The sequence below is a fragment of the Limanda limanda genome, chromosome 21 (genome assembly GCF_963576545.1).
Source record: "Limanda limanda chromosome 21, fLimLim1.1, whole genome shotgun sequence".
NCBI lineage: Eukaryota > Metazoa > Chordata > Actinopteri > Pleuronectiformes > Pleuronectidae > Limanda > Limanda limanda.
Genome location: NC_083656.1, coordinates 13,284,990 through 13,308,159, shown reverse-complemented (window position 1 = coordinate 13,308,159; position 23,170 = coordinate 13,284,990). Strand labels below are relative to the sequence as shown.

Genomic DNA, 23,170 nt, shown 5'->3' with positions numbered 1-23,170 from the left:
TCTTATCCCAACAAAGCAAAAATAATTAAAAAAGAAGGGATTTTGGACACATGTTTAAAAAGAGCCTTTTTCTGATTTCCTTATAAAAACGTTTCCCAAACGCCCTTTGTACGCGTTCATCCCTAAAGCAGGGCTTACAACCACTAAGTCTTCACATCAGTTGTACAAGTCCGAGCCTCCGATCCTGTTCAGTGCATCGAGAGAGAAACTTAACCCGACCTCCTCCCTCTGCCAGACCCTCCCTAACCCACCCACACACACCCTAAAAAAATCTAAATAAAATAATCTTCTCTGCAAAAGAAAACAAAAAAGAACAAATATATATGTATACTATTTACAACATGTAATTTTATACAATAATGCTGTACAAAGCACGCACGCTCACGCACACGCTCACGCACCCACAGTTCAAATAAACAATCCAACTACCTGTACATGTGTCTTCGCACCTGAATCGGAGGATACGAGAGAGAGGTATTGACGTGTATGGCTTGACAGGAGAAAACAAAAAGAATAAACGTCGGGTGTTTCCGTCGGAAGGACTGAAAACTGCACGTTACGTACTGGATAGATTAATATTCTGAGTATTAGAGACATTGTGTCATGACGTCATCTTTGCTTGATGGGCACAGGCGTACACGTGCATGATCACACACACACACACACACACACACACACACACACACGCCCACACACACATACAATACAAACACACGCACGCTAAAGCACTATTTACTTAGAGCTCATTAAATGCCAAACAGGGTCAACACAGCCACTCTTCAAACACTCACACAAACATTTACACACAAGTCCGAACAACAGTGCTTTTTGGTCCTGTTGGGCATCTCCCACATTGGGTTATCGTTGTCATCAACATACTACCAGTATAAGACCATTACAACCATCCAAACCAGTGTGGTTTACAGTAAGTCTCCCCTTACCATACAGTCTCTCCTGCTCTCTGAGTCTGTCTTTGTCTCAGAAATCGAAATCTGCCACCCTCCCTCCGAGCTACTGTGCTCCAAAGTGCTCACGTCCGTGGTTCCTGTTCTCTCGTTGCAGTAATCTTGACACTTTGGCGAGATACCTTTGTTATTTCAAAGAGGGACGGCTGACTCCACTGCAAAAAGGAGCCTCAGTCCAAGTCTGATAAAAAGGTTAAGTCTGACATGGATCAGAACTTTTTCCCTCCAGAACAAACCGGACTCTTTTTAAGTGCCACCACTGCCGGACTTTAACCGGTGGGCTAGCTCCTTAGCTTACAAGGGACAGATGAATAGGCAGAGCTGAAACTCTTGTCTTGGTTTCCCTCTGTCCCTTCCTGGAGGCAGTCGACTCCAGAGCCCGTGTCTGATATTTTGATTTCCCTCCATGGCCGCTGGTTCTAGGAAACAATGGCCATGCCGTCTGCGCTGATTAGCTGGCCAGTGGTTGGTTCGTAGGTTCCGGCCAGGTAGAACTGATCGTTCGCCGAGGTCCCCGGCTTGCGTTCATGCACCAGGTGATCATACTCGGCCTTGCTGAGCACCTGGCAGCGATGGGAGATGGTCTGCACGTCATTCTCGTCCTCGTGGCTTGACTGGTACAAGGCATTCTGTTGTAGAGACGAGAAGAATGGTTTAAAAATCAACTAAATAATATACTAAACAATCCAAATGTTGCATTGGCAATTGCAGAGAGAAAAGTTATATGCGGAGAGATTATGATGTTTTTGTTCGGCACATCTTTGTTGCCGTTTCCCCTCCCACACAAACCCCTTAGTTTTCTTATGATGAAGTTTAAGTTTCTGCTTGAGGTGATATTTTATGTTTGCTCAGGCCTGCTGGATGTTACTACTCTAGCCAGCCGGCTCTTTTTACATCTAATCTAAACACTGCAGTATTGACATTACCGAAATGTAAAACGCATGACTTCCTGTACACCAGAGATCCGCTCTCGGAATTACCCATCCTACACTGAGTATGTAGATCTGCAAATGGGAGCAGTTTCAAGAACTAAGAGGAAGTACCAGATCGGATGGTAAAAAAACAAAGCCCAGGTAACACATTCATCCTTTTTTTGAAATTCTTTTTGCACTTCCTGGTCTTTACCTTGCCGTCGCGGTGTCGCTTCCCCAGACGGGTCTCCTCCGGGTGGTAGAACCACTTGACCCTGACCACCATGCTGGAGCTCCACGACTCCCACAGGCTCTCCACCCGGCCCACGTAAGGCAGCTGTGGCCGACCAGGTGACAGGAACACGGCACAGTCCCCGACACGCACCGTCTCCTTGCCCCTCACGATGGCCTTGTAGAAAAGTTTGCGGGCTTTCCCCTTCAGACCTCTCCTCTGTGGGGGGGGGGAGAGAATCAAAACAAGTCTCAGTCAACTTATTCAGTGTGGAAGGCTTATTTCAACGCTAGCCTCATTTCAGAAACTAATTTGGGTTTTTGTTTGTTTTACTAAACCCAGTCTACCAAAAAATAACCCTAACCATAACTCCATTGCTTCAAACCAATAAATGTGATAGTTGAACTTTATGGTGTTTTGGATAGGGGGGCCAAACAGATTAACTTCAATGTTACTCCAGGAGTCGCTTTACTGCCACACCAATAATTCACTTCCAACCTGATAAGGTAATACCACAGAAACTCACCTACAAGTCATGATCACAGTGACCATAACCCAAGAAACACGCCTACCACTCTGTTCCATCTTTTTGTTCATTGGGGGCATGTTTATTTTCAGCCGCAAGTCTCAGACAATAGATGCCGTCGTGTTTACAAAGCAAACAGCATGGCGAATTGGAAACTTAGTGTGGCAGATTTTTTTATGTTTTTTATTTTGTTATCTCAGGATCTTTCCTTAATAATCAAGGTGACAAATTCAGAGATTAACTACAGCAGGTAAGCCTGATAGTGTTGCCAGTGTGTGCAGAGTCTGAGGTTGAATAAGCTGTTCCCAAGCGAGATCGTATACTCGGTCTTTGTGTTTACTGTATGCAATCGAGGTGTGACACGGCAGAAACTGCAACAACAATCGGTAACCTATTTAAGTCATGAGCTTCAGTAGGTTACTGATACCCAAGACAACCATTGTGCAACCGAGATAATGAAGTGCGATCATGAGAAAAACACTGTCTGATTAGGTCAGGATTCCAATGTCACAGGATTTAGTAACAATGACACTTTTAGTAACAATGACACTAAAAAAAATGTAATTATTCCCCAATAGTTATCTCATCAACATCTTGGATATAGAAAAAAAACATGGTAAACTAGAATGGCACTCAGTAGAGAGCACACCTCTGCCAAGCCCCAACAGTTCAATTCAATGGCAATGGAAATAGGATGAAAATGTTGAAAAAGCCCCATCTGACACTGTTAAAGTGAGAAAAAAAATGCAGGGTCCGAACAAAGATGTATTTGGTTCCTTCCTGACCCATACCTTTATTATGCAAATACGTTCAGTTGTTTTTGCATAAATTTGCTCAAAAACAAATGGATGTGGTGAAACGATAACCTCCTTGACTGAGGTAAATATAATTCAAATCATCTCACCTGTGTGGGGTTGCCGGACCATTTCCACAGCTGGCGCCCATGCAGCACTGGAGCCATGTTGGGCAGAGGCTCAGGTGAAGACATCCTCTGCCTCTTTGTTGTTGCCGGGTCCTTGGCGGCAGGTTTCGGCTGCTGGTTCACAGGACTGATTTGGCTCTGATGGTGGCTGTTAGAACCTGCTTCTTTCCTCTTTAGCTGGGTCTTTGCCGTGCTACTGTTAGCCGCCACACTTCCTTTTGATATGAGCTCTTTTCTGTCTTCTGCTCTGTCAGCCCTCCCCTTCGACCCAGTGACGGCCATGTTGGCTTTTGCCACAAAGCCGTGAGCCGGGCCGGAGGCCGAGGGAGAAGAGCTGGAGGTTGTAGGGTCAGGATTTAGTTGGTCAGACTTTGCGTTCTGCCTGTGCTTGTGTTTGTCCTGCTGGAGCAGCGCACGGCGCAGCAGCACAGAGGAGGACTCTTCGTCAGAGGAGTAGGAGGAATCGTTGTCTGAAGAGCAGAGGGATGATGAGGAGATGGAGCCGGAGGAGGAGGAAGAGGAGGAAGATGAGGAGAAGCAAGCGGAAAGACGAGAGAGAAAACGACCACCACGATGAGATGTCTCTGATGCACCTCTTCTACGCGCTTCAACACCTTGACCATCATCCTCATCTTCCTCATCCAGCTCAGAGTAGGAGCTGGGACAGTCGCTTGGGTAGTCCAAACTGTAATCCCCCCCTTGGACTCCCACAGCAGCTGACGGAAGATCCTTCCTCAGAGGTGGAGCCTCAGATAGGGTCCCAGCATCATCTCCTCGTGTCTTCTTTCCGTCCTTCACCGGCAGGGACGGGTGGATGTATCGCAGTGGTGCTTCTCTCCCTCCGCTTCCTCCAAGTCGAAGCAGGGCCTTGCCGTTCTTTGTTTTAGGAGAGGTCACTCCTTCGTGGTCGAGCTTCACCAGAAACGGTTTCCTGTCCCGCTCACCCACTGGCTTCCTGCTCCCAGCTGCATTTGCCGGGGTGACAGCTGAGGAACAAGAGGAGGAGTCACGGGGTCCCATGGACGCAACCGTGGTGGCCGGTCGCCCAGCTCCAGAGTTTCCACTGCTCCCAAACGCAGAGTAGCCGTTGGCGATGCTACTGAATGAGTCGACTACAAAAGGAGAGCCAAAGATACCTTTGACGGGGGATGGGGGTACAAGCGAGTGAGAGGCAGGCGGATGAAACAAACCTAAGTCTCGCCCCGGTATTTTTTTCTGGGTCTTTCGGGACGTCCCATTGAAGAGGAAGAAGTCAACCGGTGGCCTCTTCCTGGGCATGGACCAACTCATCAAAGAGGTGTCATTTTTGGTTACAGTGTCTGTTACTGACGTCAGGGTGCTGGCAGTCTTAGGCACTGAGTGAATTTTCTTCGGTCTGCCAACTGAAAAAGGAGTCAACAAAACAGAGGGGTTATAATCAATATGAGCTGACAGGCCCTAAGATCACACAGACTAATTGTGGAACTGAGAGCTGTGGAGTAACATAATATATTTATCTGTTTGATCTTCACCTGGCCAGGTACGTTTCCTCATATCCATTACTCAAACTGCAACAAACCTGGCCAACCTGTCCCTCCCCTGTGCTCCCATTGTCACCCTGAGTTTGTGATGAGTTACATGTATGTGGCTTAACCACACAAAGCACTACATTGACACTTCACGAAATACTGATTCATATGGAAATATGAGGATGAGGGAGAATCAGCAAGGAAGGAATTTGAGGCATCTGATAATTGGTGACAGGAGGAACTGTAAACTAGGCCTTGTTTTGGGGGAATTTAGTTTGGCCGGAAGAGCTGTATGTCTGTATTTACGAGAAAGACTAGAACCGTCTCAGACTACATATGTAAAATTCAAGTGATGCTCATTTTCTCAGCAGAGAGTTAGCCAGTGTTTCCTACGGATTATAAACTCAAGACTGTTTGGTTGAATAAAAATGTAACATTTTGGACAAAACAATATTTTTTTTTTCCCTCACCTGGTCTTTTCTCCTGGGGTCTCCCTGCTAGCTCCTCATTGGTTGGCTTCTCTGTAGGCGTGTCCTTCTTCTCCTGGATGGAGCCTTGTCGACCGCGGCGACCAAGAGAGATCAGAAGAGCCGGAGAGGGTTCCGCACCTGACGGAGAAGAGTTGTTTGATGATGATCATTAATTCCCTAATTTTTTGTTTTTTTATCACCTCTGCCAAGTAGGTTTTGCCTGATCTGATTTCCACGAAACTTGGTGAAAATAAATTTTGGTGCGGATCCAGGATTTGTTTTTTCTTTCTTTACCATTTTGAGGTGGGACATTTTTCAAACTTGATTTCTCTAATTCATGGATCCCACTTAAATTCTGGATCTAGTGAATTTAAATATGGTTTCCTAAAGGGAACGTTGGGCCTTGGCAGAGATATTCTTGTTTAGTATGAACATCTCTCCCTTTTCAGTCTCCACAAAGTTGTACTTACAGTGGATTTGGTATCCGGGCGGCAGGAGTCTGATGTTCGAGAGCGAGATCCTTCCTCTGTCTCCATCATCGAACTCCACCATCACACTGCCCTCCTTCTCCACCTCACCTGGACCTCCTAAAGAACAACACAGAATGGAGGACGTAAGCAGCAGGGAAATGTGTGAGTGTATTCACAGAGTGAGGCGGTTGGTGCATGTCGCCCACCTCGGTGGACATTTCCAGGGTAAAGGCAGCGAGATCGCTCGCTCCAGTAGGCACACACTCGCGTCCCTGCCGTCAGGATGGCCTCAGTCTGGGTACGCACGTCTAACACCTGGGGGGGGGGGACAAATCAGAGCATTAAGTTAAAGCTATCCAGCATAACTACTTAATGTAATAAATGCTTTGTAGCCTCAAGACTGAAACTCACTGCTTCCTGTAGTAGCTGCTCCAACGAGTAGATCCTGGGGCGATTCCCTCGTTCTCCTTCGATGACAACACTGAATCTAAAATAACAACATACATATATTATTTAACAATCTTTTTTAAAACCAACCCATTAATTTTCAGAATAATCATTTGAAATTTTTGTGTTTTTTATAGTTTTCTCATCCGTATCCGAGGAATCTTACATGTCAGGCAGGTCCAGAGTTTGGACACAGGCGGCGTACAGCAACTCATCCTCCTTAGAGATCAGGATCTTCAGCCCGTCCACCAGCATCTCTTTACTCAGCACACAGTTAGGCAGGGCTGCAGAGGGAGGGAGAGGCACAAAGATGGATGGATGGATGGAGACAATAAAGGGTTAGATACACATAATGTGTGTTGTGTAATTGCAATGTCAAGTGAGAAGGAGAATCACAGAGTGTGTGTGCGTGCAAAAGATCGAACATGCTTCTACACCCTGCATGTGTGTAGGTAATTATGAATGATGTGTCACTGTTTATGCCTACCGGGTATTCTGCATGGCATGTTGGGAGGAAGGTGGATCGACTTTGTCTCATTCCCTTCCTCCCCCTCCTCCTCCTCCTCCTCCTCTTCTCCTCCTTCCTCCTCCTCCTCCTCCTCGTCCTCGTCCTCCTCCTCCCCCTCAGAGAAGCTGCTCTCCTCATCCAACCGAAAGCCGTCGTCAGCCGCGAAGCTCTGCAGGAGGCGGCTCACCGCGTGGCCCTTAGCCTGCGTGGACAAGAAAAACAGGATGTGACGTCAGCGGGCAGATTGTACATCCAAATTCAGAGAGCGTAAACAAGATTTGCGAATGAATTAATTAAGTCGTCTCCAGTGCGACGTGATTGATGTGGTAAATCCATCAGCGAAAAGCGCAAGAAGGCACCAGCGCCTCTTGTAATGCGATACTTCAATTAAGCCCGCAGGATTTTTCATCTCGGCTGCCGTCGCTCACTAGTAGATCAGAGGTCACAGTTGGTAATAACTGCGCCTCTTGACCTGGTGGGACTTCATCGTGTTGCTCGAGGACACTTCAGCAGGTCGGAAGCCTGCTAATATAGAAGTTTGAACCCTAATTTACATTCCCACTTCAGACACACCACCCATCTCCAGACCAGTTGAAGCTAGTCTTTCCAAAGATGACTGATGATGAAGAGTTGGCTGCCCAACAGGTTTCTGCTTGTATTTGAGCTTTCCAAAGAAACGGACATAATGTTCTCTGTGTGTGTGTGAGTGTGTGTGTGTGTGTTTGAGCGTGCATGTGTTGTCTTTCAAAGTTTTTCACATCACTAGACCATATATTTAAGTGACAGAAGTTTCGTCACCAGAGGGCACGGCTGATTATTTCCCTTAAGAGCTTGGACTGAGTGTGTGAGTGTGTGTTTACAGGAATGCATGGGTGTGTGTCAGGTTATGGCCAATGATTATCTTTATACTTCTCTGTTTGGTTAACAGTTATGTGTTTTTGGACATTCCCTCCCGATGACTCAAACACTAAAGCAACCTTGGGGCATTTCTCATTAAAACAAACGTGGGTGTCTAGCCAAAGGCTGCCTGCGCTATTAAAACAGGCCCGGTGGTGTGTCAGCACAGCAGGACACATGCAAATACACACCTTTAACAAGAACAAATGGCATATTTAACAAAGAAAAGACCGATTTACAGCTGATGGGAAGCATCCTTCTTAGAGGAGGTAATGTCGGTGGATTTTCGAACAGGGTGTGGCTCACTTCAGCGAGGCAGGAGTGAGTTTGAGGTGAGGGCTTTACCAAATTCCTCCCTCCCTCATGGATTCTCAGCAGATGGCCAAAGGGAGTGACCTTCTCTGAGTCACCTTTCCTCTTTTACTGATATTTCCAGTCAGCCACTGTCTGAACCTAATTCCTCTCCTGACCACTGCTGGGTTCACTGCAGACAAACCAGCATGTCCAGCTTTGCTGTTTGAACTAATTTCAACAATAACGTAAAAACCTTATTCTAATTTCGTGGCAGCAGAAATTAATTGTGATACTCGTATTTCCATTCTGTCACTCTGTTGCCAATCCCTCTCACCTTTTTCTTCACCATTAACCTTTCCCATGAACCACTTTGTGAGGAAAAAAGATGCAAAACACTCTATCGTTTCCCGTACACTTCTAACAGCCTGACTCATTTCTTTTATCTCTCGGGAGACGAACATTTCACCACACAAAACATAAACAGAACTTCTTGAAGGTACTTGTGGTCCAGACAACATTTTGATTAATCTCTATTAACAGCTCTCTGCATATGGATGCAGATTAATTAAAAGCAGATGACTGATGCATTTCTGTCAATGTGTTCCGCCCTCTTTGTTTTTCCACAGTTCTCCCTCCAGATTCTCCAGAGATTAACAGGAAGTAATATCATTGATTTCCTCATAGCCATGGTCTGAGCTCAGCAATGTCTCACCTTCCCCAGAATGCCCTGTACTGCCGAGGTCTTCTTCACGGCTTCATTGATGCTCCTGTTTGCTTCCCTCTGGTTCCCCCGGCCGTCCCCAAAGCTGCAGCCCACTGACGACACCCCCCAGCTAAGCAGAGATGCTCTTTTGCTCCTGTGGTGGTCTTGGCGTCTCCTCTCTGTGCTGGTGGGGCTAGCTCTTCTGAGTGCTGTCCTCTGGTCTGTACTGGACATGCCCTCCATGCCTGAGGTGGAAGGAAAAGAATAAAAATCTGATCATATTAATGTCAATATCTACTATTAGATTAAATATGGTCCGACTTTTTGTCTAATATAAGGTCAAATTTGTATATGCTTTTGCCTTTTCCTGTTCTTTGAACCCACAGGTAAAGGGGACATAGATTTCTTTGAACCCCGAGTATATAAAGCTATCCTTCACTTGTAGTCAATTGTAAAGTGATATGGTTTTTATAGAAAAGCAGCATTCATACATAAATATAAGAAATACATAAATAGATCTCACCTGTAGTCCCTGGTCTCTTGCTCCTGGCTCTCTGGTTTGTCTGGAGCTTGGTTGACTGGGAGGAACCAGGTGAAACCCCAGCAGGGTTCGTGGGAGTTTCTCTCGAGCACGAGCCCGTCTTGATGTCACCGTCGTCACTGTCGTAGCTGCCGTCCTCCTCGTCCTCTGTGGAATCACAACATCAGTATGATCGGTCAGGAAGCCTGGGGACTCACTTGACAGGACGTATTGATGGTAACCTTTCAATATTCCTCCAGCATAAAGTTCAGTCCGAGCGCCTGTGGCTAAAATGAAGCGCAGCGTCAGTGCAGCTCAGCCACGATCCAGAGCATCGACTGACAGCGGCCGATCTCAGCGCCAGCCCACAACAGTTATTATTCCCATACAGGACGCTCTCTCTCAACTGCTTTGGCTGCGCGGTCTTCCTCTCTCCTCCGCTGCTCCCTGCCTCCCCCCCAGCACCACTTAATCAATGTCCTGTTGTTATCATTGATGCCTGCTCTGTTGTGTACCTGGGGGTCTTTAAATGCTGCTCTCCCTACCTAAGGTTGCATATGTATGCATGTAGGAAGCACAGGGCAGGCAGGTCCCACAGCAGAGATGCGCCTTCTATTAGCAACTCATGTCAACACTGTCATCAAAATAATGTCTCATTGAGAATAAGGTCAATGGTGGGCTTATTGGTGTCCATGCAAATCTGGTCAGTGATTTACTGGTGTATTTTGTCCTTCCTTCCAGCCTTATACCGTTAATGGCTCCACAATAATGTTCCTTAACTGCAGTGATGCGCAGTGCACATATGCAGCGCTGCAAACACACACACACACACACACACACACGAACACACACACACAGACAGACAGACAGACAGACAGACAGACAGACAGACAGACAGACAGACAGACAGACACACACACACACACACACACACACAGACTGTTATTGGCATCTGTGTGTCGCTGACTGTGAGGGTCGTGTCGGGTGTTGACACGTCTCTGACACACTTGTCACTTACATGGCGTTCTCGTCAACTCCATGCCCTAGTCTCTCTTTCATTCACACACACACAAACACACACACACACACACATGCACGCATGCACACACATGCACATGCAGGCACACGCAAAAAACTACTTCTCTCCATGCCACAAATTTCAGATTCTAGTATCTTGTCCCTTAAGTTTTGTTACTTTCGTATTTACACCTTCCTCTGTGTTACTGTATCTCCTCGACTCAAGACGTCAGCGGGGGACATTTTCATGAGGCTGGGGGAGTTGAAGAAAGGAGGGAGAGGGTGTGACATTCTGACCAGGACCAGAGATGGCTCATGTTACCGTACAGTGTTGAGGGCACAAGTGGCCGTGCGGCGTGCCTGTGGCAAGTCGTTAATGGTTTTAACGGTGTGACAGACGAGTCGGGAAGTGAGAGGAGGTCCCCGAGGATGGCAGACATCACACTCTCAGATGCTTCACATACACACATATGCCTTGTTTCCATGACTTAAAAACATGTTCCATTGTCTGACGTTCATTAGCTGGAGACTCACTCAACCATTGCTATGTCTTAACTAACCCTTAACTTAAGCTTACCCTAACCTTAAAACACGTCTGCACCTTTACATTGAGTGATTTAAAGGATCTTATTTAAAAAACCTCCTCCTTACTTATGAATCCCTCCATTCCCTGGACGAATCATTCTTGTAGTGACAAAAGCAAGTCGCCCACATGTAAACAGATGTACGTACCTAATCATAAAGACATTCTATGGTTTCACTAGCCACAGTAATGGTTGAATAAAAAGCCATAGATCTGTTTCGTACTTTCATTTTCATTCTTTTTAGCCAAGCTCTCTTATTGAGGATTCTAGTTTGGCTGGAAAATGCAGCTGACTGCATATTGAGACAAAATAAACCATATTGTGTGTGTGGTTGTACAGTATGTGTGTGTGTGGTGTGTGTGGGTGTGTGTGGTGTTGTGTACAGTATCTCACCGTGCTCTGAGCTCTCACTGTGACTCTTCTCTTCCCTGACTCCCTGTTTCTCAGAGGTCCGGCCGTCCTGGTGATGAGCTCTGTGCGAGTCCACACCCATCAACGCTTTAGGCTTCCGGCCTCTCTTCCTCTTCATCGTCTGCCTGGCTGCCCAGTCCTGCTGAGGGTCTAATGGATCCACAGGAAAAAAGAGTTGAGTTGTGGTATGCCCCCTAATGAACAACAAGTGGGTGTATACTTTGTATGCTCCCTCTCTCCCCACCTCTCCCTCCTTGCTGTCTGCAGTGACTCTTGGGCGTCTCCTCCGCTCCGGGGTCTCCTCTGCAGTGCAGCGTGCCTGCTGACGACACGCCGCGGTGGGCTTCGGCCTTCTGCTTCAGCTGGGTCGCCCGCCGGGCCATTCTGGAGCTCAGGGTGCTGGGCCGCCCTCTGTGCTTACAGCAAGCTTTCATCTGCGGATGGAGAGCGGGACAGCTAATTATTGACTTGTTTCTTTCCGCTAATTAAAACATCCAGGGGAGAGAAAAAGAAACATTAGCAGCAGGAAGTGGTTGTCAGTGTGTGGATGAACCAGGGAAGGCGGCAGAGCGACTGACCTGTGCAGCGCTGAGTCTGCTCAAGCTGTGATTGGACGTTTTCTTCCTGTCTTTCTCCTCCAGCAAACTTAGCTCAACCCTGGAAAACATAAAAGCACAGCAGAGACACACTTTAATAAGATATTACAATACGGAATTAATCTGATCACACGTTTCTTTTCTCTCTCAAGGATGATTTTTCTGCGTAACTCTGCCTCTCTCCTTTTATTTTCACTTCCCTCTCCGCTGCTGGGTTCATTCCTTCTCTCACTCTCTTCCCACTTCTCCCCTCTTTCTCGTAACTTTGATGAGACAGGCCCTGTCGACCGTCTGCGCAGTTTGACGGCAAACACCGAAATATTCAGCAACCGTGCGAATATGAAACTCTGCTGAATCACCACATGAAAGGATGAGAGTTATCTGGTGTTAAAGGAGAGGGTTGGAGGAGAGACAGAGGGAAAGATAGAGAGAGATGAAGGGGAGGAGGAGGAGGAGAATGGTTCAGGGGGAAGGGAGGGAGACAGAGAGAAAGATGAAGCAGTCTCGGGGGAGTCTGTCCGTTGACCGGAGCTTCAGGGCTCAATCGATAAACACTAACCTCTATTGAACACTACTCCTCCCTTTCCCTCTCCCTCCTTCATTGTATGCATACTCTCTCACACCACAGGCAGCACACACACACACACACACACACACACACACACACACACACACACACACACACACACACACACACACACACACACACACACACACACACACACACACACACACACACACACACACACACACACACACACACACACACACACACACACACACACACACACACACACTCAGTTAGCAGCTGTGTCTGAGGCAGGTGAATCCGATATTCCCACAGAGGGAAGTTTTGGCTTTCAGTATCTGTGTTCCCGGGAGAGAAGAGGAAGAGGAGAGGACAGGAGAGGAAGCGAGAGGAAGAGGAGACAAGATGAGACCAGGGGAGACTGGAGGAGAGGAGAAAGAGCCTAGAAGATCTACTCATATTTTTAAAATAATCTGATAGATTTAGTCTGTCACATCTGTCTGTTGTAATCCCTCTACCTGACCGCTCTGAGCTTTTAAACCCTTAAATTTGCACCATGTCACGTCCTCACCTACAGTACAGTGAGCGTGCATGTACATTATATCTTCACCAGTGCATACTTCTGGTCTGGTCAAGTTTGGGGAGGACCCTTTCCTGTTTCAACATGACAATAATCCCGTGAATGAAGGCAGGTACATGAATGGAGCATTTCCCCAAAAAGTGTTGTTGCAGAACCTGACAGGTTTGCACAGACCATGTCAGTCAGGCCAGTCAGTATCTTTAACACAAAGTGATTGTTCCAATAGTTTGAAGAGTGCATCTGTCGCTTGTTAGAAACATCATCAACCCGCCCACTTGGTCGAGGTGAATCCTCCGGAGCATCTCCTGCTGCTGTGTTCTCACATGGGCTGGCCAGAGAAACTTGGGATTAAGTCCGGAGGCTCTCACTCAGAATGCCAGGGCATTACTCCGAGTTCAGTGCATGGCTGAAAGCAGCTTACGTATGTTGGTTGAGTTTGGAAAGGTTGCTTTTCTCTCTCCGTCTCTCACACTCTTTCATTTCACCCCACAACTCTCCCGAGGAGATGAAAGTATCAACAAACGATATAGGAACGCTTGTCAAAAGCAAAAGAAATGCTGCTCACGCGCCTAGCAACCATCTCTGCTAATTAAACCAGGTCTGGGTGCATGTGAGCTGCACCAGCATGTATGACTAAAGCCTTTCATTGTCATTTTCATTAGCGCTTTCTAATCACGGTAACCGTGACAAACCTTGAGTTTCTCTAATCATTTTATCAAGGCGAGGGGTGCACATGCTAACAGAGGTGGGGCGGCATGAGAAAACACATTTATCATTATGAGCGCTGAACACTGACTTTGTGAGCGTGTGTGTGCGCTTGCAGCTCGTGCGTATGTGCAGGAATGTGTGTGCGAGCGTGAGAGTGCGCACGTCTGAGGTGTTGAATAATGTGTGGTTGTGTGTAGCAGCGGGTGGGGGTGGCGTGCAGTCGTTTATCACTGTAATAACTGTACATCGGGACTTTGTCCAGCTGTATTAATATATGCTGGAGGTCCACAGGGAATCAGGACATGATCAATGCAAGTGATAAATATGATTAAAAGTGATTAATGATGATTAATGAAGGCCTCATCTCCATTACCTCCCCTCATTCAAAATCACACCCAGCTCACAGCTTCCATCACATAACCCACTTGGCTATGTGTGCGCGAGCGGCTCCTTCCAGGGCCCAATCAGGCAAATCATCAGCTATAGAGCATTTGAATCAATTCAGCTGAAGAAGAACTTCTTGAAAAATCAACCGTGCCTTTCACTAAGAACACAAACAGAAATCAGGATGAATGAGCGGGGCTTGCCAATCACACTGATTATACTGACGCAACATCAGCGCACTGACCTGAGCCGCTTGGAACTCTCCGCAGCAGCTGGGCCGGGGGTGGACTTGCGCTTGCGGGGGCGGCCGGGCCCCCGGCGGGCAGGGCTGCGAGACGTCTCCTCTCTCCTGCAGAGAGGAAGAGGAGGAGGAGGAAGATGGGGGGGAGAGAGAGACAGGGAGAGAGAGATCAAAGATGCAGTCAGTACAGCGAGAGAAATCAGGAGGAAACTTGTATCGGCTACAGGACAAACTGCATTAGGTATGAGCAGGCAGCAAGTCCTGATAAATCAGGAGGATGCAGCATGACAGCAGGACTGCGAATGTTGGAATGCATGATTCAATAGAGACAAAAAGAAGTGTGTGTGCGCGTGTGTGTGTGTGTGTGTGTGTGTGTGTGTGTTCGCTCTGCTCACTGGTGGTCGTGTTTCCTCTGTAGCTTGGCCAGTTCTCTCTGTTTCTCTTTGTAGCGGCGCTGTAACTCAGCCAGCTGGACACGCATGGACAGCTCCTCCCCTCCCATTGTCTCCATGGAGCCCTTCACTGGGCAGGCCTGACACACACACACACACACGCACACACACAAGGACACACACACACGCACACACCAAAACACACACACAAAACAGAGGATATTTAAATGCTGAAAACAAACTGAGTTAAACAGTCGTTGGATTTATGAAGTATCCAGCTGATGTTTGTGCAGCCTGTTGAAGTCTAACCATAAACTCACAAGTCACAACAGCATCCGACCTTAAAGGCAAATATGTCTGGGAGACAGAGCTCCAAGCCTGAATATTCTCAAGAATTATCTATGTATATAACTTCATCTTCAAGAAGTAAGAAAATATATATTTATACATATTTTTTGCCTAAAATGTTAACACAAAACTGTTGGATTAAATTAAATATAAAAATCAAAAAAAAATTGATTGAATGTATTATATTTATTATATTAAGTAAGTAGCTGAACTTTTTACTGTCACTCATGAACTAATTATATTTATACAGTGTTTGTCAACACACAGTAATGTATGTTACAAAAATCAAGATTATTAAGGATGTATTTGAGCAAAATTGCATCATAGAGAATAAGGAACGGATGCTTTGTGGAAACACCTGAAATAAAAGTTTCCTAAAATGTAGAATTGTCTATGTTGGAGAAGCTTCGCTCTGTATCTGTTTTTTGTTGTTTTAAGCTCAGTCAAAACTAAACAAATGAGGTGTGAGTCCATTGTCCAACACGACTCAGCACTCTGAGTTCACTTCGGTTTGAATGATTTATGTTTCCCTTGGAAACACAAAATACACATCGGGTAAAAACCTCACCGGCTCGTGGCGAGGCGTCCAGCTGCACTTCCTGCGCAGGTTGAGCCTCTTCCTGATTGGACACTGATGGTCCGCCGCCACATCCTCATCGCATCCCCCCATCTCCAGGGCACGGGCGGCCGCCAGCGTCGCCAGACTGTGGAGGTCAAAGGTCAGCATGTCCTCACCTGCACGGAGAGATTGTTGTGGTTTCAGATCGGCGCGTCACACATAGCGACTGACCTCGCATTTCAAAACATACTGAGCGCCTGAACGGGATTTATTTCCTGGAGCGATGAAACTGTGCCTGGGAAAAGTGTTGATGTTTATGATATTAGGTGGGTAGTTTATTTGATGTACACTTGTGTTCGCGCCTAATCGTACATAAACAACACAAAGACACACACACATGCACACTGGGGGGGGGGAGCTGAAGAACGATCTCTACATCTGTCACTGTCATTAACTCTGTCATTGTCACAGCAACAGCAGATGAAACAGAATATTCATGAGATGCTCTGCACACACTGACACACACACACACACACACAAACGTAAACATGCACAACTATGCAAACAAAACACTCATTCTGAATACACACATTCACCTACAACATTCGCTGAGCTGCGCAGACATGGGCATGAGGGAGTATCGGAGAGAAGGAGAACAACAGACAGGAGAGAGGAGGAGGAGGAGGAGGAGGAGGAGGCGTGCAACACTGTAAGATGAAGGGGGGATGGGAGTAAAGAGGAGGAGAAGCAATAAGAAGCAAAGTGTTTATTGAGCTATCTATTTATTCTCCTACATCTCCTCATTACGGACATGGACGGAATCCAATTTCTCCCTTCGAGGACAGGAGAGGAGAGCAGAGGAGGAAGAAGAAGAACAAGAAAAAGAAGGAGAGGAGAAGATGAGGAGAGGAGAGGAGAGGAAGAAGAAAAAGAAGAAGAAGTGGGAGAGGAGAGGATGAGGAGAGGTGAGGTGAGGAACAAGAAGAAGATGAGGAGGAGAAGAGGTTTCACTGGAGCAGCGAGGCCCACTCAGTGATATCTGACAATATTAAAAACCTGCCTATCCGAATGGTAGATGGAGACAGAAAAGCAGTAACCAGCGGAGCTAAAGAGAGAGAGAGAATGAGGAGAACAGGAAGGATGAAGAAAGGGGAGAAACGGATGTGAGAGAGAGAGGTAACTCCAGAGAGAGCACCAGGAGAGCGGGAAGGATCGGAGACGTGCGGCTTTGTCCTGTCCGCGGCTGGCAGAGGTCAGCGGCTTCTCATCCGCGAGACCTCTGAGCCAATGGCACGCTCCGATTACCCCTGACAGGATGACATCACCGCTGACATCACTACACCGAGTTTAGTATCCTGGAGGACGGCCACAATCGATTGATACTTTCTGCCCTCACTCTCTATCTCTATCACACACACACACCGACACACACACACACACACAGTGATACTATACTGTGTCTCTAAAGTGGGTGAAGGATGTAATGGGAGGCGGCACAGGGGATTTCAGAGGGAGAAACAAAAACAGCGGAGTAAAATTAAAAACACTTGCAGTTGATATGGGCCTGGTGATCATTACACCCCATGAAGGAACTTTTATGGAGCTAAAATTGCGATATAAAGTGAAAGTGAAGGAATAAAGAACACTGTGACGCATACGGCCCCTCTGTCTGTAAGCATGTAAGAAGTAATCGTGTTAACTTATCTCTTGATTCCTTAATCTGTAATTGCGATCTCCAGTGAACAGCTGAGATACCCTTCCACGTCAAGGAGCGGCATAAATGCATCTGTCTGGGATCGGTTTCATCTCCCAAACACATTCGCGATGACAAAAAACGCCATCAGCGGCATTAATAATATTCCACACTGCGGCGAGGCCCGAGCGGCTTTAAAATGAATGTGTTGCAATTTGGAGAACGTTTTCCATGCCAAAACAGGACTTATTGATTTCACACCTATTACACATGCTAACCACGTGCGTGCACACACAAACAAATGCAAACTCCGCACGCACACACATGCACAGACAGCTGCGGAGCGACTTATGATTTTTTACACTTATTAATTCCGTCAACAAGGCTTGCAGAGGCAGGATTTACACACAAGATTACATTGGTTTAATAAAAAAAAAGAAGGAGCAGGAGACGCGAGTGAGTGAGGGAAAAAAAATAACAAAGAGGGAGGAGGAGAGGAGGAGAGGAGGGAGGAGGGAGGAGGGAGGAGGGAGGAGGGAGGAGGGAGGAGGCGCAGGCAGGGAGCAGGCGGCCTGGTGGAGAGACACATAGACTCTGATGGAGGAGAGCAGGGATTCATCTGGGATTACTTAACAGCTTACACACACACACAACACACACAGCGACGTGCGTGCACACACACACACACAGACAAGCATGCACACACTGATGCTGGCATAAATAAAAACACTTTCTCTCAGAGGGACGAGGGGGAAATAGGAGCGCTTACAGGAGAAGTGTTTTAAAAGAAAGGGTCTAATTAGCAAAGCAAGACGCCAGCGCCTGGGGGACACACTGGGCAGAGTGTGTGTGTGTGTGTGTGTGTGTGTGTGTGTGTATGTGTGTCCTGGCTGGTGTCTGAGACTTCGCTTGTTCGTCCATTGTGCCCCCCCCCCCCCAAACAAACACACACACACCCTTTCCAGAGGGAAATATATGGTCAAGAATAGAAGGTCCGCACTGAGGAAGGGAGCAGGACAGTTAGTGTGTGTGTGTGTGTGTGTATGTGTGTGTGTGTGTGTGTGTGTGTGTGTGTGTGTGTGTGTGTGTGTTTGTGTTTGTGTTTGTGTGTTAGGTTAATGAGTGAGTTCACCGTCTCCACATCTGGGTTGCACATCTCCCAGAAGCTTTTTTTGGTTCACCGTGTGTGTGTGTGTGTGTGTGTTTGTGTGTGTGTGTTTGTGTGTGTGTGTGTGTGTGTGTGTGTGTGTGTGTGTGTGTGTGTGTGTGTGTGTGTGTGTGTGCGTGTGTGCGTGTGTGTGTGTGTGTGTGCGTGTGTAGACAAGGAAGAAGTAGGGTAACCGCTCTTTTGTATTTTTCCTTGATCTAATTTTCACGGGCATTTGAGTCCTGCTGCCTCTAACACGACAGTATCAACAGTGCAGTGTGTGTAATGAAAGGAAACATGTAAATACTGGGGAGGAGAGGGGGTGGGGGGTTGTATGTTATAAACTTTCAGAAGTGGTTTTGTAAATGTCAAACCACTTCGATTATTGACGTCCGAGGGCCACAGCTGAAGAGAAAGAAAAAGCATTGTCCCTCTCACCTTCAGGGGTTTTCTCTGTGCTCTGCCGGCTCCTCTGCTGAATCTCCAGGTCGGCCAGCTCTCCCAGTATGGCCATGCCGTGGTTGGGCGGGGGGCTCGGGGCCCGGCTGACAGGTGCGGGTGGGTACAAGGCATCCCTGGTGGCGCACAGGGCGGCGGCGATCAGCAGCTCCAGGCTCCACATGTAGGCGCCCTGGAGCTGAGTGGCCGTGTTCGCTAAGGGAGGCAGGAAGGGGTCGGAGGTCATGGGTGGAGCGGGTGAGCTACATGGGACCACCGCCAGGTCCTCCACGGGACTCCTCCCTCTCACCTCCTCCTCATCCTCGGCCACCTCTACATTCTCTCCATTTTTGTCCCCGTCCTCCTCTTCCTCCCCCTTCTCCTCCTCCTCTTTGGGCTCTCCAGGCACAGAGACGATACATTCTGTTGGGTCGGGCTTCATTCTCTCTCCCTCCTCCTCCTCCTCCTCCTCCTCCTCCCCCGTGTCCTCTTTTCCATGCACCCTATCATCCTCCTGCTCTCTGGGTAGCTGGGGCTCCTCCAGGCCGGCCTTCTGGCCCGGATAACCCAGGGAGAGATCTACTTTTAGGGCTTTGCCCGTGGCTGTGGCCGGGCTGGCTGGATCTGGGACTGGAGCCGGGGAAGGGCATGGCAGCGATCCAGAAACCTTGCTCCCTGGCTCGGAGACAGAGCATCCTCTCTTTTCCACCCTCCGTTCCCCCTCCTCTGCCTCCGCGACTCCACTCTGAGATTCCACCACTTCACAGTCTCTCGATCCATCCTTCTCTTCCTCCCTGCTCTCCTCTTCTTTTGTGAGAGGCTGGATGTGGCACGGATGTGGGCGGGACTTGGAGTCGGGCTCTGCTGGCTCTGCCTCCACCGTGGCCTGTTCAGCCAATCTGGCTTCGGCAGGTGATGGCCTGGCCTTGTAACCCATGGCGATCGGAGGGTAGGAGTAAACAGGTGGCAAGTCTGGAGGGAAGAGGAGGGAGCAATGGTTTAATTGGTGTTCTGACACAAAACTTGATACAAAATATGTCGAATTTAAGCGTCTGCATGAAACAATGAATATCCATTGTCTTTAGGCCAGACCTCAAAACTGGAACAATACACTGACACAGAGCACACGTGTATGCATAGTACAAGAAGGTAGTGCATAATATGTACACTGTTGGCAAACGGTTATTGATGACGCCCTGCTGTTTTCTTGTGATTGCAATGTCGGCCCGGTCACCCCTGCATTCTTATTATTGATGGTATCCCTCCCCACCCAACAACGCATATCCTGCGTATCCTTCCACCTGTAGTTCTCAAGGACCCCTGAAGGATAAGAAGGATCTATCTGAGGCTATCATTGACCTTCGTCTAACGACACGCATGTCAGCTCAGACACACGTGCGCGCTGGCAGGTCAAACATAAACACACTGAGCGCCCGCATGCTTTCCTCTGACCTTAACGGCCCAACCCGCCCGCTGTCTGTCTTTAGCTTGAACACAAAACAAAACTGCACACACACACACACACACACACACAGACCCACACTCAAGGACACACAGACCCACACTCAAGGGATAAGCTATACGCTTCAAACGAATTCTGCTAAATCAAAAGAATACCACGTTTCAAATAGTCCTACATTCCTGCAGCCTCCAACCCACTCCCCTCTTTCTTGTCTTTCTATCTTTTTTCCCCATCCCTCTATTTCTTTGTCTTTAAATTATTTTGTATGACTGGCACAGCCTATAGATTTCTCTTACCTGGCTCTAGGGATTGTGGATAGTCCTGAGGCGGCTGTCCCTCTCCTCTGTCGCTGCCCCTCTCCAGCCCCTTGGAAAGGTGCGAGGGGGCGGGGCTGAGCGCCGGGGAGCGAGGAGCCGCGGCAGCCGGGCTCGGAGCGGGAGTCAGGGGGTTCGGCGGGTGGGGCCGCCTGGATGGGGAGTGGTAGCAGGGCGAGTGGCGGCTGGAGGGACACATACCCGGAGACGGCGTGGACGTCTTGGGTGGAGGAGGAGTGTGAGAGAAGGGCTTGGCTGCATGTGATGAGGTGGCAGAGGAGGATGAGGAGGCATGGCGGGAAGACTGGTGAGGAGAGTCCTCTATCGTAATGGGATGCTCGTCGTGTTTTCTCTGTGAAAAAGGACGAGAAGAGTTAACACCAAAGTGATTTGTGTTTAAATAGTTAGTTCTTCTATTAAGAGTTATTTAAACACAGGAAAAAACATGAAAAAGAATGTAAAAGTGGTTGAAAAGCAATATAACTACACATTGAAACCTTTTCCAACACAGATTTTGCATATTTGTCTTAAAGGGCTGAGAAATTAAGTGAGATTTCTTTAAAGAAATTATTAATATGGATGTATCTTAACCCTGACATCTCAAAGGAGGATGTTCACATTATTTGCACAATTCTTATTCTCATTTGTCCACAGTTTCACAATAATAAAGCAACAGTATTTCACAAGTTTTAAATTATCATATTAGTTATTACCTGTCCCATGGTGTGGCGCTGCATGTGCTCCATGACTCGCTGCTGCTGCTGGTGCTGCTGGTGCTGCAGGGCGTACAGCTCCTGCTGCCGGAGGAATGAGGAGCGGGAGTACACAGGGTGATGCTGCAGGTGAGGGGGGGGGCCGCGGCCGCCGTAGACAGGAGGCCACAGTCCTGACTGCTCCAAAACATCTGGAGGAGGAAAGTTGGAAAGAGAGGAAACGTGATGTCGTTTTTGAAGAAAGGAATTTTCATTGACAAATTACATCATTCATCTTTTGATTCAAATAAGAAGTAAAATAATTAGCATGGAAAACGTAGACAATTTGTCATTGAACATTCCGAAAGTGCCCATCTTAATATTTGGGTTTGGCTCCAGACACAATAAGTGAATCCTGGACACTGCACCAATCCTCCGTCTCCTTTTATTAACCCTTTTTATTTCTAATAATGGTGTTTGTCTGTGCAGGGAAACAGATTTTCTTTAGAACCCCACCCTAAGTGCTTATGAATTCAGATATGCACACATGTTAACTCACTCACACTCGGGCACACGCACACACACACACACACATCCCTTCTTGGCTGCCTTGTCGCTGGGAACCTTTGTTCTGTGAGATTAGCCTGAGTGGGCTAATGTTTCCCAGGGGAAGGGTTCAGTGGATGCACTTCCCCTCTCTGCAGGAACTCCCACGAAGCGAGGCAAGGGAGGCGGGAGATAATTAAATTTCACAGCCTGTTTGCAAAGCAGCATTCACACACACACACACACATGCGCGCGCTTTTCTCTTTTTAGCAATGGTTGAGATGTACAACACAACCTTTAACACTGAGCCATGTTTCATGGTGTTCCAGACATGAACACAACTAAGTTAAGATGTCCACACACACACACATGCCAGACGCACACACACACTTAGACAAAGTCCAGTCCAAACACACCAGTGTGCCACCACAAGAGAGATGAATATCAGCTCAAATGGTTTGCATAACGCTGGGCACATGCAGAGGGGGCAATGGAATAGCTGCTCCCATTAACGAAGCTATAAAACACGGCCCCACTGACAGAGGGACTTAGTTGAGCATTATATTATGATTAGCCAATGATACTAAAACTCTGGGAGAGAAATGGCAGCAGCTCTGATGGTACAAATGGAGAGAAGGAGGGAGGCAGGGGAGGCAGTTAAGTACGGGGAGACAGCGGTGAATACAGGCTCCGCTGGTTGTCAGTGTGAGTTGTTACAGAAAAGGCTGCTTAGCGTACCGAGATGATGATGAGGCCCCGGTTCTGTCGGGAGAACCACCAGCGTAGAGTTAGGGTCTTGGGTGAGTGACCCCAGGACGGGCTGCAGAGAGCCGGGGAGACCTGTTGGGAAGCCGGGGCTCATTCCCACATGGCTTAGACCTGGAGGAAAGAAATACACCCAACAGAGTCAAATAGGTACCACAAAGGAATACTTATTTTGCTACTTCAATAGGTAGGCCTACTGGTGTGGATAAGTGGGTAAATCTTGGGATGCATACAGCAAACATGAATAATGTGGAGTTGTGAGAAAATGTGCTATTTACTTCCGCCAAGGAGGTTATTACTTTCACCAAGGAGGTTGTGTTTTCACTGCCATTTTTCTGTCTGTGAGCAGGATTACGCGAAAAATATTGAAGCGATTTTCTTGACACTTGGT

The 23,170-nt window shown here is 47.6% G+C and overlaps 1 protein-coding gene across 1 annotated transcript in view; it reads right to left on the bottom strand.

The window, feature by feature from the left end:
• Positions 1-231: 231 nt before the first annotated feature.
• Positions 232-23,170, bottom strand: part of bahcc1b (BAH domain and coiled-coil containing 1b) — a 63,097-nt gene continuing 40,158 nt past the window's right edge. The window contains exons 8-28 of the mRNA XM_061095009.1: positions 22,753-22,893; positions 21,490-21,680; positions 20,759-21,128; positions 19,001-19,972; positions 15,732-15,898; positions 14,819-14,955; positions 14,427-14,531; positions 11,964-12,042; positions 11,630-11,819; positions 11,368-11,535; positions 9,377-9,541; positions 8,863-9,098; positions 6,939-7,161; positions 6,618-6,735; positions 6,416-6,491; positions 6,211-6,319; positions 6,005-6,121; positions 5,535-5,672; positions 3,539-4,938; positions 2,091-2,327; positions 232-1,594 (exon numbers count right to left, since the gene is read on the bottom strand). Of these exons, the coding sequence (XP_060950992.1) occupies positions 1,385-1,594; positions 2,091-2,327; positions 3,539-4,938; positions 5,535-5,672; positions 6,005-6,121; positions 6,211-6,319; positions 6,416-6,491; positions 6,618-6,735; positions 6,939-7,161; positions 8,863-9,098; positions 9,377-9,541; positions 11,368-11,535; positions 11,630-11,819; positions 11,964-12,042; positions 14,427-14,531; positions 14,819-14,955; positions 15,732-15,898; positions 19,001-19,972; positions 20,759-21,128; positions 21,490-21,680; positions 22,753-22,893 (5,549 nt within the window). The 3' untranslated portion in view covers positions 232-1,384. The remainder of the gene's footprint in view (positions 1,595-2,090; positions 2,328-3,538; positions 4,939-5,534; positions 5,673-6,004; positions 6,122-6,210; positions 6,320-6,415; positions 6,492-6,617; positions 6,736-6,938; positions 7,162-8,862; positions 9,099-9,376; positions 9,542-11,367; positions 11,536-11,629; positions 11,820-11,963; positions 12,043-14,426; positions 14,532-14,818; positions 14,956-15,731; positions 15,899-19,000; positions 19,973-20,758; positions 21,129-21,489; positions 21,681-22,752; positions 22,894-23,170) is intronic.